General features: G+C 36.5%; 1 protein-coding gene across 6 annotated transcripts in view; it reads left to right on the top strand.

Moving 5' to 3' along the window:
• LOC127426517 (transcription factor MafG-like) overlaps positions 1 to 12,164 on the top strand; it is a 58,996-nt gene extending 46,832 nt beyond the window's left edge. For 5 of the 6 annotated variants that reach the window (XM_051673378.1, XM_051673383.1, XM_051673382.1 and 2 more), the window contains exons 2-3: positions 1,636 to 1,703; positions 4,546 to 12,164. In XM_051673378.1, the coding sequence (XP_051529338.1) occupies positions 1,636 to 1,703; positions 4,546 to 5,016 (539 nt within the window). In that variant the 3' untranslated portion in view covers positions 5,017 to 12,164. Of the gene's footprint in view, positions 1 to 1,012; positions 1,529 to 1,635; positions 1,704 to 4,545 lie in introns of those variants that run through there. The other variant, XM_051673381.1, reaches the window with a different exon arrangement.
• The last annotated feature ends 705 nt before the right edge of the window (positions 12,165 to 12,869 follow it).

Below are 12,869 nucleotides of genomic sequence, written 5' to 3'. Positions count from 1 at the left end.
AAACCGCTTCAATGAGAACCATTGTGGACGTGTGTGTGTGTGATATCTCATCACTAATCCCATCTTATATTTTCATTGGTGACCTTTTTTGCTGATTAGTATTCTGGAAAGATCTTGTGTTTTTGCTGTCGGTCTCAGTGTGAATGACCTGCATCAGACTAAATTAGGAAATGCAGAAAATGTTGGCGAGGATTGGCTTTGCTTTGTAATGAAAAAGGACTATTCTAAAAAAATATAAAAGATGTTTAATTGTTTGGCTAGAACCCTGCACATGTGTGCAAATATTGGCACAGAATGTTATTAGGGCAGGCGATATTCGCAATGATTGAAAATAAGGCATCATAGAAAATATGGCTGGATTATATTAGTCAAGTTTTGTTTCCTAGACCATGTAGGTTGGTAAGTTTCGAGATCCCTTCTTGTCTTGCGACTCGTGAGTATGAAAATGTTAAAGCAGAGATATTTTTATATTTATACTTTTATTTTTTTTAAGCGGTCCATTTCTTACTTGGTTTGTGTAAAAATTCATACACTGTCACGCAAACCCCAACGTGGTATTTTACATTTTTAAATGTTTTAGTAAAAAGTAGATATTGCTGTTAGTATATATTGCTGTTAATTACAGTGTTAAATTGATGCATATAAATGCAAATGATTAAATATCATTCTTCCTTGTGCTTATTAACTGAAAAACAATGAAAAACATGCCCTGGTTATTTTTAACTTGATTTGTTTTACCGTATTTTACTTCTTGCATTAAACATCAGTGGCTGCTTGGTCAAAATGATGGTTCCTTTCATTTGAAGAAAAACCAAATGTCTTTTCTGGGCAAATATATCAATATTGAGCTGTATGTCGAATACGGTCAAATGGCTGAGAAAAAACAATATATATATATATATATATTCTTTTTTATTTTTATTTTTTTTTTGCTAGATTGCCCAGCCTTAGATTGTGTGTGTGTGTGTGTGTGTGTAATATATATATATATATATATATAAATAACATCTGACATTTTGCTTTTTCAAACATTGTTTAATCTCTGACAGCAGTCATGTCTTTTCAGATTTGGTGTTTTGAGTCTTTCTCAACATTTGATCCAAAATAGCTTTACAGAATCAGATGGTCTTTTGTTGCCATCCAGATATTTGAAATGGATTTGTTTTCCTCTCCAAATGTCTAATCACGCTCTAATCGCTCTTCATCATTGGCTGGTAATCCCCTGGACTGCGGCCCAAACCATCACTTCCTTACCCCTGGTATTCCATCCTCTTATTGGTTCTTCACCAGCCAATCAGCTGCCAGCGTGGCTCTGAAACATCGCAGGTGTTCTGAAACATCAAACTCACAACCGCCACGACCACAGAGGAAGTCTGAAACAGGAAGCCAGGGTTTAAAATTATCACTTTCACTAGTCCAGTTTTTTATTTTCACGTGGTTGTAGAATCTAAAACTGTTTTGCTTTCACTTGCTTTTTCTTGTCATGAGCTCTGACATCTCTCAGAATTCATGTTGTCGGTTTTATTCAGTGAGTGAATGAGTAAAACCACTAAACGTAACAGTGTTTTACAGTCAAACTCTCTCATGTTCCTAGAGTTTTCCACAGTTTAATGACTGATCACTTTTCTGTTGCAGATCTGTGTGGTTTGCCTGTGGTTCCTCGTGGCATGACGACCACTAACAAAGGAAACAAGGCCTTGAAGGTGAGCTCAATCTGTTCTCTCATGATAGTGCTGTTTATTTAAAGGAATAGTTTAGTCAGAAATGAAAATTCTCTCATTTAATCACCTTCATGTCTTTCCAAAACTGTATTTGACTTTCATTCATTAGTTGAACACAGAAGGAGAATGTTCACACTGCTCTTTTCAATACAGTGAAAGCGGATGGTGCTGTCAAGTCCAAAAAAAAACACCATAAAAGTATCTTAAAATAGTTCATAACACTCGTGCGCTATATTCCAAGTCTTCTGAAGTCATATGATAGCTTTGTGCAAGAAATTGACCCAAATGTGCACTGAAGTGAAAAAAGTCTTCAAAATGCAATGTTTTGTTGTTGTTGTTGTTGTTGTTGTTAAGCTACACTCTTCATCTGTCTGACAAAATACGTAATCAAATATTTGAAGGAAGGACGTCAGAGATGCCGAGACACTTCGTAAAAACTCCAGAAGTAATGATGATGGATTAGTCATTTGTATTTGTAATTATGCTAAATAAAATTAGGCATATGTTTTAGGATAGTTTAAATATTTGAATAGTTTTGAACTCAACAATTTTAATAAAAACATTCAATTAAATTAGTTTAATGCATTTTTAAGTGTTTTTTTAAGTTAACCTGTTTTTGCTCCTAAAAAATGTCGTGTGGTGCGACTGTAATATTTATTTAAACTAATATATTACCCTTACATGCATACTATTATTTATGTATTAGTATTTTAGTAGTACAGTGAAGTGTTTTGAAAATAAGTTTGCACTTTGTTTTTCTTTTAAGTAATATTTTCATATTTATCTTTTCAAATCAGTTTCAGGTGTTTCTGAAATTTACAGATACAATTTGTGGTTAAAGTATAAAAAAAATTCTCTGTTTTAGGCCAATTGTATCGGCCTAAAAATAATTTTTACTGCCATAATTGGTTGCACCCAAGGGTGTAGATTTGTCTTGAACATTGGGGTGGGGGTTGGGGTTACAGTGTGAAGAATTTACATGTTTCCATTGATCATGGTATAAATATTGGGGGGGGGGGTTACCTCCCCCCCATCCCCCCTGGAATCTACGCCCCTGGTCACACCACATGATATTTCATAAAACAATCATCATCAGACAACATTCGTTTATGTATGATGATGGAAATATCAATGAAAATGCAGTGTAGTTTTGTTTCATAATACAGAAGTTATGAATCATGCCAAATATGATAACACCGAACTTTGTGATTTTAAATAATATTTTCAAAAGAGAAGATGGGGCTGGATGGTCACACCACATGATATTTTTACACTTTAAATGTGAAAAAATTAGGCCCACCTATACCTATAAGCATGGAAAAGTGCTACATATACATGCTACTTTTAAAAAACATTTTACTAATTTTTAGAAAAAGGAAAAAAAAAGATGGACCGAATAAGGTGTCATGTCAGTGACCCAACTGACCCTTTGTTAAGCCCCACCTTACAAGCGCTTCTATCAATCATGTCTTAGCAACTGTTGCCCTGCCGCCAGTACTCTGACATGCGTTTGCCTTTTTACAATGAGAGTCTACGGGAGTAGCCTAATGTGTGTTTGAGTAGTTTTAAGCGAGATTTTATAAAAATAATCCAAAAAAATGTAACACACGTTGTTGCTGGGTCATTTTTTAATAGTGACATGAGTTACCCACAGAGAATACACACAGTGTTTTTCTTTCTTTTTAAAAAAAATTTCTTTAAATAAATCAGGAGAAGAGCATGTAATAGATTAAACCGTGTCAGTCCTCATTCCCAAATGAACATATAACATCTGCAACAACACCTACATTTACTCCAAGATAAATTAAAGCGAGTGAGTGTGTTATGAGATGTTATAAACAGCTCTGTTCACTTACACTAATGTTATTAGATATGTAATTGCTATTAAATGAAATTTTTCTCTTTTCAAGTGACTGTTTCACAGTTTCCACGGTTTTTAATCAAGTTAATGTGTAATTTAACAAATTATCTTTCAAAAAACTTCAGATAAATATACATTACAACATCACTCTTCATACCAGCCCATGTAAAAATATTATCCATTCCATTTATAGGAATATATTGCCAAAAACCACGTCGTTCATGGCAATTTCCCATTCATTCCAATGGGGAGTTCTGCAGAGCTTGTCAGAGTGAGCAACCGTAACCAAGGGGGGTGGAGCTTAGCAAAGGGTCGATAGCCACAGAATGTGGAAAGGTTGGCACAACTAATGTAATTTTTATTCATTGTCATTTTCACAATAATGAGGAAAAACCATAATTCTGCACATGACGTTAGTGAAAACGGCACTTGCATAATGAGGAAAAACCATCCAAAACGCTATGAAACCTGCAGACTTTGAGCTCTGAGACATCGTTATGGTATCCATTAAGGCAGCATGATTTATTGAAATCGCAATATGACCATGCACGATTACTAAACTGCTAAAGGTGTGAAGCAATGGCGATCTCTAGCGTGTGCGTGGCATGTGCTGACCAGCAGCAAAATAAGATGATGAATGTATATCATATTACAATTCAATGTCTTACAGAGCACACATGTGCACTTCGAGGTCAGTTGTGGTGTGATTAATGTGTATACATGCTGGATGAAGCCGAGTTACAATGGCATTACCCTGGTCTGCTAGTCTGACCTTTAAAAAGCATTTACATGACATTTTAAAAAGACGAATTATTGTCTTGGTACCAACTGAAATGGAACATGTAAAGTGCATGTTAGCATACTGAGTGGGTCAAACTAAATTCTCCTTTTGTGTTCCACTGAAGATATAAAGACATATGAGGCTGAGTAAATCAAAAATTTTCACTTTCCCGTATATGTTAGGTGAAGAGGGAGCCCGGCGAGAATGGGACGAGTCTCACAGACGATGAGTTGGTGTCCATGTCGGTCCGTGAACTCAACCAGCATCTGCGTGGTCTGTCGAAAGAAGAGATCCTGCAGCTAAAACAGCGCCGGCGGACGCTCAAGAACCGCGGCTACGCTGCCAGCTGCCGCGTGAAACGTGTCACCCAGAAGGAGGAGCTAGAGAGGCAGAAGGCGAAGCTACAGCAGGAAGTGGAAAAGCTCGCCTCAGAAAATGCCAGTATGAAAGTGGAGCTGGATGCGTTGCGCTCCAAATACGAGGCTCTGCAGAGTTTTGCCAGAACTGTGGCCAGAGGGCCCGTGATGCCCGTTTCTAATGTGATCTCTCCCCGCGGGCCATTGGCGTCTGTTATGGGGCCCCTCATTCCTGGCAAGGTGGGAGCCACAAGTGTTATCACGATAGTTAAATCTAAAACTGATGCGAGGTCTTAGTGCCCTACAGTGGGAGCAAGAGAGAGTGTTGGTCAGTGCATGATGGTTTAGGCACAGGACAGAAAGTGTTGATGCCATTTTGGGGCTGAAGTTAGTCTGAAGTAGCCCTTCAATTTTTGCTGGTTCATGGGTTACTAAAGGAGAAAAGCACATCTAGGATGGTTAATTCACTTGGGCTTCCAAAATAGTCTCCAAATTACCAACGAAAAAATCTGAAAACATGCAGCCAAATTGTCATTGTGGACGTCTGTGATATTGCTGTGAGATTTGTAATTTTGTAATTTTGACTTTGTATTGTGTGTTTCACATGAGGTCCAAGTTCAGTGTTTATGTTATTGTACTTTTTATACAGCATTTGTGCGTTCTTTGTTTATTTTCTCTTTGGAGATGCCACGTTAATGTCCTTTTGTTTACGGACTGCAGGCACACAACACTTTATTAACGTTCAGGCTTCCAAACTCTTCCACCGTCTCTGTATTATGTCATGGAACTCAAGGAGAAGGTAAATAAAATAGAATCTTTTCCATATAATGAGATGCGAAATGTAATGAAGCCTAATTTATGCACTGACCAATCACTGATGGGCAGGAGGAGAGGAGGCGGAGTCAAACAAGCAGATGTTGTTCATATGGTAGCTATCAGGATCTCACACCAGTTTATGTGCTAACTCGTCCATTTTCAGGACAGAAAATACTTTTATTATGACAGATGAGACTTTATTGGCAAGGCAATAACATATTTATGTTATGCAATGTTACATTACAGCTTGTATTTGCTTTTGTTTATTTCATGGTTAATGACCTTCACAGTGAAGGTTATAATGTCTGTCATTGTCAGTAAATATGGATAGATTTTTCACTATATCAATTGATTGTTGAGTACATTGTTGAGTAAAAACAAGATGAGAGAAAAAAAAATAAAAGCTTCTGCTTTTGAAAGCCGGACCGTCGTGCGACATAAACTGGTGATATATCACAAGCTTTACCATAAATTTGTTGCTGTGACATTGCGTAACGTATTCTAAGAATCTTTGTCTATATTGGTGGAGTCTTGAATTTTATATTACAAAAAATAACAGAGTATCTTGCATTATTTATAAAACGTTTAAAAAAGAAATATAAAGTAGTTTGATAGCTCTCTTTTTTGCAATTGTACCGAAAGTGGCTTAACTATTGAAGTCAATAGCTTTTTCTAGTGACTAGGCGCGTAAAACTGTGGACTAGCGCGTGTGGTGTGATTTGTACTGGTGAGGTGGTGCTGTTGTTTACGATGTGGATGTGACACACTTCTGATTTCAGTCAAACGCAGATGATGAGCGTACGTTACCCGCCACGATACCTGTAGTTTAGCGGCTGATATTTTTGAAACACATAAATCTTTTCCGCGAGAGCTTGAAAGTTGGTTTCGGCCGCTGTTAAATGGACACATTCAAAGCGAAGCGTGTTTAACACGCGTAAAGACTTCTCAGGACAGCGTAACTACTTCAAGGATTTCGGGGATGCGTCGTCTCATCCTCTGTGTTTGAGTCCTTTTACCTGATGTGTGATTTTTATATATTTTGGTGTAAAACGTTTCTATGGTATATTTGTTGTTGTTTTTTTCTCTTCTAATTTAGTTGTTTTCTTTAAATGCCAGGGAAGTGACTGCTGTATATGCACTGATTTAAACGAAACAAACGAGCGATGTGTGTCTGCTGTATAATGTTTAGTTTGACATACGGCTGCTCTCGATGTTGCAACGCTGTTCCTAGTGGGACTCCAAATATATGCGTTTTCTCATAAAAGATGACCTTAAAACATCGATAAAAAAATATATTTTTTTATGTTCTAGCTTTTTTGGCCAAATACATTCTCCATTTAGAAAAGAGGCAAAAAATCACTAACATAAGAATTAAGAATAATTATTATGTTGCGTTCATGTCTTGTCAGACATAAGGTAATTACTTCAACTGGGAACTGTTCACGTCCTCAGAAATGATTTGTTTCAATGGTAACTCTCAAAATGCCAAAAGCGATCCATGTGCAGCTTTGTTGTTGATGACGTCAATAACAGAGGTAGACCAATTAATCAGGTTTACCGATTAATCGGTGCCGATAGTTGCTTTTTGGAACTAAAAAAATCTATGGCGATAGTTGCAAATAGTTTTTTCAGCATTTTTTTCATTTCAAAATAAGAGTCCCAGGTGTGTTTCGGGCTTGTTTATACTTAAAAGTCCCATGTTTCGCACCAAATCTTAATTTTTTCTGGTTATTAATGGGATTTTGGTTGAACAAAAAACTGCTTCTGGGATTTTATTCATTTTGGAATCTTTGTCTTTGCCCGCCATAATAAAGAAAGAATAAGTATATAATATATTTCTATAATTCGATTTTTAAAAACTGTCGTCCGATGAATCGGTTATCGGCCTTTCCCACTACCTTAGTTATCGGTATCGGCAAAATCCACTATCGGTCACCTCTAGTCACTACATTAATTCACCTCTTTATGCACTTGGACTAATATTTGCTATAATAAAATGCCATTAAACAGTACAGTGTCTCACAATCGCTAGCTAACCATGGCAATTTTGGTTGTTTTCATGAGTTTCAAACTTGCAATTATGAGTTTGACAAAGATGTGAACGTATTTACTACTCGGAAACTCGTAATTACTGTAATTCTGACAAGACGTGAATGCAGCGTTAATGCTTTGAAAAACAGAACAATGTTGCTTGATTGCTAGCATACGACTTTTAACTATTAAAGCCGTTGCAATTTTGGTTGTTTTTACGTAAAATTCAGAGTTTCAAGTTTGTTATTACTCGTTTGACGAAGATGTAAGTGGTTTTTTACTACTCGTAAACTCTGATTATGGTCATTTATGACGTTACATGAAAGCAGAATTAACGCTTTAAAAAACAGCAAAATCTGAAGCAAACGACTTTGAACGATTTTTGTCATACAGCTCAAGATTTTTATAGTTTAGCCCAGAGCAGTCTGATTTTAAGACAATCTCTGTAGAAATGTACAGCACACATTTGCTTTCTACATCATTTAAGTTTTTTCGCATTGCGCTGATCTGGCATTTTAAGAACTAATTTGTTGTTGGTATATTTGTATGACAAGTTTTTTTTTTTTTTATTGATGTAAATCAACAGAAAAAACGTCCTCTAACTGGCTAATCTGTGAAATCGTTTTGTAACGAAGTCTTTGATCCATCTCCGCTTTGCTTTCGTAACTAATGGTAGCGTTCTATTGGCTGTTGCAGTTCTGTGGCGTGTCCGACATTCTATACACAATGTGTCGAAAGGTAAAAAATTTAATTTTCTAGATCTTCTAGCTTACTCGCAAACGATGATAATGTGATTTTTGTGTTCATGTGTCAGGTAGCACTACTGCCCAATAATGAAGCAACTGATTTTCCAAACGTTTCTTCCAAATGTTCCAATTTTTGTCGTTTTTGTTGTGGTGATTTGGTGTAAAAAGTGACATATGCAAATCAGCCGGTGGTAGGAAAGGATCACGACCTCTCAATAGGAATGTCATCCGTAAATAATCGCTTATGAGGGCACGACGAATTATGTATTGCGCAACACTTACATTTCTGCAAAAAATTCACCCAATTGATAATTGTCGTCTGATACGCACTAGATTTACACAGAAAGGGCTTCGCAACAGAGGACTGAACTCAGATTTTATAATTCATTTAAATCAATCTTTCTGTTTTTTCTTTCCTGTCTGAAACAGTGCCATGTCCCGAGAGGCAAAAGAAACGGTTCTTAATAATAAACTAAGACAATCCTGAGAATAGCCACATTTCTTAAAAATGACTTGTAATTCTGTCATCGTTTACAAACCCACATGACTTTAATGATTTTTTCTGTCCTATTTTGAGTTTGAAAACAGCGGGAACATTTGCTAAACATCTTTTTGCGTTCCACGGAAGAAAGAGGGTGAGTAAATGATGACAGTATTTCCATTTTTGGGTGAACTATCCTTTTAAGACCCATTGGTCAAAGAAAGGGGTCAGTTCAGATATTAATCGTAGACTCTCTTTAAGCAGATCAAAAGCGAGCGACTGGTCGAGCTGGACAATCCCGTGTGTCCAGTTCTGTTGCTGGGCAAAGTGGGCACTACCTCTGAATTCATGCCCTACTTCTCCTACAAGCTCTCAGACTTCTACATTGTCTTGACTTTTATTCGTTCTTGTCAAGCCCCAATGTGTTTCTGCTCTTAAAAAAACTTTTTCTTGCCTCGCAGGACGTGCAATACAATGTTTCATTCAAAATGAGTTTGAAGACTTTATTTCTCCAGTTTCCTGTTAATATTTAAAGGCATAGTTCACCCAAAAATGAAAATTCTGTCACAGTTACTCACCCTTTTTTGAAGAATCTTTACGCAGGTCTGTTCATACATCAACAGTTCATAGTGACCACCACTGTCAAGATCCATAAAGGACATAGAAATATCATAAAAGTAGTTAATATGAAAGATATATTATAGCTTTGTGTGAGGAACAGAAATTATGGGTGATTCTCACGAAACATGTCAAGAAAATGTCTTATTTTATTCCAATAGCAAAAGAAACAAATAAGAAAGTATATTTTACATAAAGAAAATTAAGCCTACTTTAAGATTGTATACACTGTGACATTCTTTGCACACAACGTGCCAGACACATTACGGTAATGAGAACTGGAGGGAACATCAGTTTTTACATTTTTATATTTTGTATGACAGTTGCGCATATTTTACCCCCAAATTCTCATTACACAGGGTGAAAAAAATTATCTAATATTATCTAACCCTCCTATGGTATTGAAACAGGGCGACTCCCTTTGGTATTCACGGTGATTATTGACCGGAAGGGTCAGATGTGTAACCTTTTTTTAATTTATTTTTTTATGATGATGATACCATTTCTTCTTCCATGAAGTAAGAACAATAAAATTATGCATTTCTTTTGGGATTTTATGCTATTTTGATCTTATTTACATGTAAATTATATACATATACAAATAGGCAAAGTTGAAACATGAAAAAAATGAGAATGTGACATAAATTGGAGGCAGATTGCTTTCATCTGATGAACAAAATATAAATAACTTGAGTTGAACACCATGTCATGCCAGTAACAGCCAGTAGATGACTGTAGACACATACTGTGTAGTCTGATGACTTGTTGTAACCTAATTTTAGATTTTATCATGAGATATGCATTTGGATATATATTTAGACATTATTAAACTATTATTTGTCAAAGTTTAGCATTTTAAATTGATTTGAAGTGTCAGTTTTTGCTGTTAATGTCATTATGCTGCAATCAAACCTGACCATGGTGTAAATTTAAGAAAATAAACATCAAGAAACAGAAATGAACTGCAAAACTCTGATTCTTCTGATTTATACTCTAATTGAATTTTCAAAGTAAATATTTTGCAATTTCAAACTTTCTATAGTAAACATTTATTTTGCAAAAGTGTGTGTGTTCTGCATTGTGGTTGATTTATTTTTTAATTTTTTTGACAAACGTTAAAAAAAGCTCTATTTGGGTACCTGGGTTGCTCAGTGAGTACTGACGCTGACTATCACCCCTGGAGTCGTGAGTTCGAATCCAGGGTGTGCTCAGTGACTCCAGCCAGGTCTCCTAAGCAACCAAATTGGGCCAGTTGCTAGGGAGGGTAGAGTCACATGGGGTAACCTCCTCGTGGTCATGATTAGTGGTTCTCGTTCTCAATGGGGCGTGTGGTAAGTTGTGTGTGGATCGTGGAGAGTAGCATGAGCCTCCACATGCTGTGAGTCTCCGCGGTGTCATGCACAACGAGTCACGTGATAAGATGCGCGGATTGACGGTCTCAGAGGCGGAGGCAACTGAGACTTGTCCTCCGCCACCCGGATTGAGGTGAGTAACCGCGCCACCACGAGGACCTACTAAGTAGTGGGAATTGGGCATTCTAAATTGGGGAGAAAAAGGGGATCAAATAAAAAGCTCTGTGTCTTTGTATTTATACACCATAGTAAATACTACCTTGAAGCTCCATTTCAGTTTTGCTGATTATAATTTAAAAATGAGCAAACATTTACGGTGTTACGGTAATGAGAATCACCATTGAAAACAATGGGAATAGTAAAAGTAAAATTTGCAGATGTGTTACGGTAATGAGAATTGAGAATGATTATCAGTGAATCACAACTTAAATTTCTGTCTGTTCCTCTCACAAAGCTATGGCATTACTTTAGTAGACATGGAAGTCCTGTGAGCTTCTTTGATGGTGCTTCTTGGAGTCACTTTAATTGTATGGAAAAGAGCAGTGCAAACAATTTCCGCTCACATCTACTTATCTGCAATGGGTTAACAACATATCAGGGTGAGTAAAAATGACAGAATTGTCATTTTTGGGTGAACTGTCCCTTTAAGACATTCGCTCTGTGTGCTTTAGCTGATTAAAGAGGTTTCAATCATTAACTCCTTATCAAACTGCTAGACTAGATGTTTTTGAACATTTGACTTTTCCTCTAGATTCACAACTCAATAAAACGAGGAAAGAGCCGCATGTCTCTGAATTAAAGCTTCTGTATTTTTGTGTTGATGGCACTATTGTTGGCGTTCATTTCAACCTAAAACTCGTTTGTGTTCTATATAAGTTAAATAATTTGAATGCCGTACTAGATTCCTGTTGTGTACGGTTGCCTTTTCAATTAGACTTTTTCCCCCTTACAAATTTAATTTCCCTTTTCTCGCATTCATACAAGCTCTTCAGACTGCAGTTTATCTCTGTACCGTCATGTAAACGGTCAAATATGTCAAGCTATAAATAGCTGTGAGTTTATTATTATGATGGATTTTCTTTTTTTTCTTTTTTTTTTCTAAAAAGAAATAAAAGGTTCTGTTGTTTTCTGTATGGGGTGTATTAAGATATCCTAGTTCTTTGTATGGGAAATATAGATACCGTGAAAGTCCATTTAATTGTAAGTATTTATCAACTAAGTTATTGTACTTTTGCAATTTGTAGATAGCGAAGTAATATAATGTATTGGTATATAATGATGAAATTAACTGTATCAGTCAGTCTGGGGCGTCCTTTAATTTATTGATGTACATACTGTATGCTTATTGATATACAGCTTACTTTATTTTGTATATGACCAATAAATACATTTAGAAAAAGAGACCTTTGTCTGTTTTTTTTTTTCTGATAACTGTGTGTGTGTGAGTGTGTGTGTGTGAATGTGTGACTGTGTGTGTGTGTTATTGTGTGTGTTAGTGTGTGAATGTGTGTTAGTGTGTGTATGAATGTGTGTTAATGTGTGTGTGTGTCTTTGATGGCATTAATGACCTAATTTAAAGAAATATTCCTGATTTAAAACCTTTTTTTTTAGGTGTGCCATGAATAGCATCGCCACATTTTTATTATTTTCTTCATGGACCCTTAAAAGAGAGAGAGAGAGAGAGAGAGAGAGAAAGGTAGCAGATGACCTAGTTAGATGGTGCTCTCGGCGGGCGTATTTTTGGCCTGACATTAGTAAAACATGACACAGTCATGAGGGACGTCTGGGTGCTGCCACATGTAATGGAAGCGCAGACAGACAGATCAGTATTTACTGTTGCCGTGTTCCAGGTGTCACACAGATGAACACATAACGTGTGTATATGACAATCACTCATGTGTTTGTTCACATGTACAACATCTTGATTTCAAATAACTGCTTTACTCCTTCACCGTACACTCACCTGAGTTCCCAACACACAATATTTGGTTCCCAGAATGGAGCTGTAAAGTTATTTTTGGTTAGGCAGGAAAGTTTTCTTTGTAGGAACAGAATGTTTGTTTTAGGCTGTGCAATATGGTTCCCATTACGTTCCTTTAATTCTAG

This window comes from Myxocyprinus asiaticus, chromosome 35 (assembly GCF_019703515.2).
Source record: "Myxocyprinus asiaticus isolate MX2 ecotype Aquarium Trade chromosome 35, UBuf_Myxa_2, whole genome shotgun sequence".
In the NCBI taxonomy this organism is placed as follows: Eukaryota; Metazoa; Chordata; class Actinopteri; order Cypriniformes; family Catostomidae; genus Myxocyprinus; species Myxocyprinus asiaticus.
Note: the sequence above shows the minus strand (reverse complement) of the source record. Positions and strands in the feature narration are given on the sequence as shown.